This window comes from Platichthys flesus, chromosome 7 (genome assembly GCF_949316205.1).
Source record: "Platichthys flesus chromosome 7, fPlaFle2.1, whole genome shotgun sequence".
In the NCBI taxonomy this organism is placed as follows: Eukaryota; Metazoa; Chordata; class Actinopteri; order Pleuronectiformes; family Pleuronectidae; genus Platichthys; species Platichthys flesus.
Window position 1 is genome coordinate 25,627,577 of NC_084951.1, and position 6,000 is coordinate 25,633,576.

The 6,000-nt window shown below is 45.6% G+C and overlaps 1 protein-coding gene across 1 annotated transcript in view; it reads left to right on the forward strand.

Annotated features, from left to right (window-relative positions):
- Positions 1-5,971, forward strand: part of LOC133956755 (probable phospholipid-transporting ATPase IIA) — a gene marked incomplete at its 3' end in the record, with an annotated part of 27,856 nt that extends 21,885 nt beyond the window's left edge. Inside the window, 6 exon segments of the mRNA XM_062392049.1 lie at positions 608-763; positions 2,353-2,417; positions 2,627-2,735; positions 2,834-2,891; positions 3,503-3,706; positions 4,855-5,971. Of these exon segments, the coding sequence (XP_062248033.1) occupies positions 608-763; positions 2,353-2,417; positions 2,627-2,735; positions 2,834-2,891; positions 3,503-3,706; positions 4,855-4,991 (729 nt within the window).
- Positions 5,972-6,000: the final 29 nt, after the last annotated feature.

Sequence of the window (6,000 nt, forward strand, 5' to 3'; positions counted from 1 at the left end):
GGCGGAACATGATGACTTTTTAAAACTCAGACGTGTTTAGTGGACTGATGGGTGTGTGTGTGTGGGGGGGGGTGGTCTTGAGGCCCCTTTATCACTTTCAGAATGATCTTTTTATTTATTTATTATACTTTTTCTTTCAGGAATTTAATGTTTGACCTCAGATTTGTTTTTCTTTTTTTAAAGCACGTTTATTTTTGCATTCATTTTGTTCTTTGCTTTTAAAAAGTGACTATTTGCTAAAGAGCAGTTGTTCAGAATAAACAAACTATTTAAAAATGTCATGTTATGCTTTGTATAATTGTGATTATACAAGACTTGTGATTAGAATGAAGAACCGATGAGTAGATAATAATAAAAAGCCCAATTAGTCGCTGCCACACTTGTTAATATGAATTAAAACGGTGTCTTCAGTGTATTTGTGTTTCCAGGATGTATTAGAATCCACAGTCCTCAGGCCCGAGCGACACTTCTTCTTCTTCTCACGTGTTTTAAGCCTCTTTTCAGTTTCCACACGGCGGAGCACTGAAAGGCCTTTTCTCAGGTCAGCCCCGACTTGTCCTCACTGTCCTCACTGTCCTCACTGTCCTCTGTGCTGTGTGCTCCACAGGAAGGGAAGCAGGCCTCCCTGGCCGCGGACTTCTCGGTGACTCAGTTCAAACATTTGGGTCGTCTCCTCATGGTCCACGGTCGGAACAGCTACAAGAGGTCGGCGGCCCTCAGCCAGTTCGTCATCCACCGCAGTCTGTGCATCAGCACCATGCAGGTAGAGTGCACGACCCAAACGTGATCCACATCCTTCTGCTGCATTAAAACTGATCTAGAACCACTCTGGCTCAGTTTGAATTCAAACTCAGACCACTGAGCACAAATGAAAACATCTGCATTAATGAATGTGTTATGTTATACATCACATGCTCTATTTATCGGAGCAGTAGCCTAGAAACGGCAGATGTTAATTCAATATCGCTACTGTTTTGAAATAGAAAATATTTCTGTCCATCGGGAACTAATCATCTCATCAGAACTAGAACAGTTTCCTTCTGAAGCCACGTTTGAATCTATTAGCTCTGTACAAACTCATATATCAATCATCCACATTTCTTTCATCAAGATCCACCAATTGTTCTCTGGGAAATATTAATTTCTTGGCCGTTACCTCCACCACGTTCCGTGGAATTCAGCTCAGTAGCTGAGAAACTGTCAAAACATAAAAATCCTCCTGCTCGGTGGAGGTGACACAGTTTGTAATGATTGTTTATAGAAGATACAGATCGATTAGGAAAAAGTGTTTTCATTGTTTAATGAAAACACACTGTTTAAAAAAATAAGGTTAATTTTTAATCAAAAATCAAACCATTTAATAAACAGCGACACTGTAACACCAGAAAACATTGAACATAAAATTATATTAAACTCTTCTGTAAGTGACTTATACAAGAAAGAGAACTTTTTTTCTGCTCCATCACAGATTTGACCTGCAAGTTATTAGCAAAGCTGGTTTTTATTCCTGGGCACCAGAGTTATGATGCATAAATAAAGAGGAATCACTGCAAACACAGGTTTTACTCGTTCAGCTGAATATGTTTTTGATAATCAGCCCTGAAACAAACATGTGGAACTTTTACTCTGAGCATGTGAGTCAGTGTTGAAAGTTAAGAAAGTCATTTTGTAGTTTTCCACATTTAAACTGATCTAAATTTACAACACAATACTGTCCAGTGGATTCGTTTGTCTGGTTTGTGTTAATCCACAACACCTAAAAGTCTAAATGTGAGGCCGGAGGAACGAGGCCGGGACAGGTTCCAGGGGTGGTCACGGATGGGTGGGGCCCACGATGACTCAGAGGAGTGGGCCCGTGGTGCCCTTCTGAGCACCCCCCCCCCCACACACACTGAACACCGTCCCCAGTCCAGTTCCCATCTCGGAGTCCAGCCTCCACCCCCGCCGTGGGGGGACGGCCTGTGACTCACTGCATCGCGGCCCTTTGGGGTTTCAGGGAGGACCGTCCTCCACATGTCTCACGTTAACGCCGGCCACAGCCGCAGCTGGGACCCGTCTGGTGAGTGGACGGCTGCGTTCTGGCACCGTCCACATGTCGGCCGGGGACGGACGCCAGAAGTCGTCAGTGCAGTAGCGGCGTTGTGTTTAATGTGGGATTCAGCAGATTGACTCGTCAGAGTGTGGTCGGCTTTTAAAGTCTGTGTTACCATGACAGGTTCATGTTGGACTGTAATACTATATGTTACTATATCTACTCCTTCTTGTTCTGCTGTGGCTTTTGAAAAGTGTATGTGTTCATTAATAAGAACAGAAGAATAAATGTCTCTTCATGTTCCTCTCTTTTGTCCCCAGGCGGTCTTCTCGTCTGTCTTCTACTTCGCCTCCGTCCCTCTCTACCAGGGATTTCTGATTATCGGGTAAGATATGAAACTCTGAGTTCCAGTGACTTATCGCCAGAGCATTCGACTGCCTCGTCTCTGTGGCATTTCCTCTGAGTTGAAATGTGAGCAGGGGAAAATATGAATGTATCGGCTGCACGACGGATGCATGTGTAATGAATCCAACAATGAAACGTGTGAAACCTCATCTGGTGTTGTCCACACTGAGAACACTCTGTCTGTCTCAGCTACTCCACCATCTACACCATGTTCCCCGTCTTCTCCCTGGTGCTGGACAAGGACGTGGAGTCCGAGGTGGCCATGTTGTACCCGGAGTTATACAAAGATCTGTTGAAGGTGCGTGATGTGTGTCATTGATACAAAGCAGACAACAACGTGCACAATCCAAGATATCACATTCATTTGATATCTCGTTCTTCTGTTTTGTGTCACAGGGTCGACCTCTATCGTTCAAGACGTTTCTACTATGGGTCCTGATAAGTATCTATCAAGGTAAGGAAGAGGCTTCTGGAAATCACAGTCAGTTTCTACAGAGATTATCCAAACCTCAAAATATATAAAGAATCATCTCAGTACAAAGCTGTAAGGACGATATTCATTATAAACCATAAACTATAAACTACAGCAGCAATAAAGACCTGATTTTATGATCAATACGTTGACGAGTCCCCTTTTATTCAACATTCTTTTTAATATTGGAAGTGTCACGTGTTCAAATCCCACCAAAACTTGACTTCCTTGGGCCTTGAACAATAACCACACACAGACAGACTGAGATTTCTTGAATAAGTAGATTAGATATATTCATAATATGTTCATAATCTTAATTCAAGTGCACTATATCTGGTTGGCTTTCTCCTTATTTATATTTATATATATAATAAAGTTGATGGTAAAACTATAAAAATAAAAAATAAATGTCTTTGTTATAGGGATGTGAATGTTTCATTTTATAGCCGATCTTCAGAAACTGTATATTTCCAAAGTCCTCAAAACAAATTCTCTTTGTGGACGAGATGGTTTCAAACTTCTTAAAGAGATCATTGTTTAATTCAAATAGTCAAACTTGTTGTGAGAGTGAATTGATCCTCTGTGGTCCGCAGGGAGCATCATCATGTACGGGGCGCTGCTGCTCTTCGAGTCGGAGTTCGTCCACATCGTGGCCATTTCCTTCACCTCGCTGATCCTGACGGAGCTGCTGATGGTGGCCCTCACCATCCAGACGTGGCACTGGCTCATGATCGTGGGCGAGCTCCTGAGCCTGGCCTGTTACGTGGCCTCGCTCGTCTTCCTGCACGACTTCATCGGTGAGTGAACACTATGGGGCGGTGTGGCCTAGTGGTTCGAGTGGTGGTTCTTCAACAAGAAGGTTGCCGGTTCAAACCCCACTCTCTCCCATGCCGAAGTGTCCTTGGCCCCTCATGAATGTTGAGTGTACTAATTGTAAGTCGCTTTGGACAAAATGAGATGTAATGTAATGAACACACGTGAGAGGAGGGGACTCACCGCAGCCTGATGGGTTTGTGCTGCGGTCGACCTTGAGGGGGTGCGTCAGCGGTTCCCCCCCCATTCACACAATAAGCCGTGGTATGCAGGTTGTTGTGAAGTCTGAAGGTGAGAGACAAACTCTCATCAGTGAGGATAGACACACCGGCGCATCAACCAGGAAATGCCAGAGAGTCCTTTTCAGTTTCCTGTGCGGCTGCTGTGACTCGTGTTTATCACTGAAAAGGTAGAAAACACTTCCCACAGAAATAGAAACTCTCCTGAATGTCCAACAGGAACACAATCAGAAACACAAACGGGCTTCGGTGCCCAGAGTGTTGTTGTTGTTGTTTACATTACTCCAGTCCAGCTGTGTGTTGCCAGGCTGTTCCACTTTTATTTACTTCAGCTGACTCCAGATTTAGTTGTTGCCATATTAAGACTCGTGACCTACATGGAGCTCCCCTCGCCTTTATTTTCATCTTTATGTGCGGTGTGCATTTCTGCACCGCTGAGGATCGTGAATCATGTGGTCGAAGCTTCTCTGGAACCTTTGCCTCCGTCCTCAGGTCCGACTGGAATAAACCTTTAAGGCTATTGTTGCCTGTGAAGGTTACACACTTTATCTACTGAGGGGAATTTGTATGAAACTGTTAAAACGGTTATTTCATTCAAATGATATGATTCCATCTCTTCGTTAACCATCGAGGCAATGAACCCAAAACCAGTTATTACAACAACAGATCTCTAACTAAGTGCTGTTCGCCATGTGCATAAAGTTTTTACCATCCATGCAGATGGTCAGACTTCAGTTTCAGCTGCAGTTCTTCTCAAACCTCCTCCTACCTTCATGCGAGAACTTGTCTTTCACTCTTTGGTCCACTTGCCCCCTGCTGCCACCATTCATTTATCAATCTGTGGGAACCTCTGACCTCTGACCTCTGACCTCTGTCTCTGTCTCTGTCTCCAGACATCTACTTCATCACCACGGTGTCGTTCCTGTGGAAGGTGACCGTCATCACGCTGGTGAGCTGCCTGCCTCTCTACATCCTCAAGTACCTGCGGAGACGCTTCTCCCCGCCCAGCTACTCCAAACTGACCACTTAGAAGAGTGCGAGGTCCCCCCCCCCACACTCCCTCCACCCCCTCCCTCCCCTCGTCTTCATCCAGCGGAGCCTGCACGTCGACCAGAGAATCAAACATGGATTCATCCCCCTCTACCTTCTCCTGAAGAGTTCTCCTCTGGGATGTGACAGAGGGACGGAGCGCCAGGGGCAGGTCGTTTCCTGAGTTGTGTTAATGAGCAGTGTTACTGGCTTCATGCGTCTGATGCAAAGATTAACTGACGGCTGCTTTTTATTAATAACTCACCGCCAGCGAATTATGAGTTAGTTTGAAAAAGCTGCAGACGCAAAAATGTAATAATGTGACTATTGTAATAAATTCAGATTCCAAATGAGGGAAGTAAACGATGAGGGTCAAGTAGAGAGAAGTGGAAAAGTCTCTCCTCGGTTGGCTCGATGTGTCATTCGGGCTGGAGGATTAAATTCTCTCTAATTTCTAGTTGCACCTAAACAGTAAAGTCGTTTTTATTATTGGACTCTGAATCTGACGTCGGGTTCTCGCTCAGGACCTGATTCACCGTCTCCTTCGAGAGGGCTTTGATCAAATTACACAGTGAAAAAAAAACAACACAAAAGTTTACTGGCTGGACTTCGCAAGTTTGTGTGTTTGTTTGTGCGTCACGGCCGACACGCTGCGGAGGAGGAGGAGGTGCGGCTGTCTATTTTCGAGTGACCTGTGGTTTCTGATGTTAAATCTGTCTCTGTGTTTTCTGCCCGTGCTCCGGAGTTTGTCCCGTTTGTGAGAGCGCGGTCACAACGACCACGAAGGAGCGGCGGGCTATTTGCAGCCGGGGGGGGGGGGGGCGTCCAGGGCCCGTCGGGGGGGCGGCTCAGGAATCTGCCGCCTCTCATATGGCCGCTCCGTAACCGGCCAGGCTTCAGCATTGCATGATGACTCAGTGTTACGGTGACCTGAAGCCATAACTGAAAATACCCCTGTGACCACTACCCCCCCCCCCCCCCCCCCCCCCCCCTCACTGCTACTAACCTTC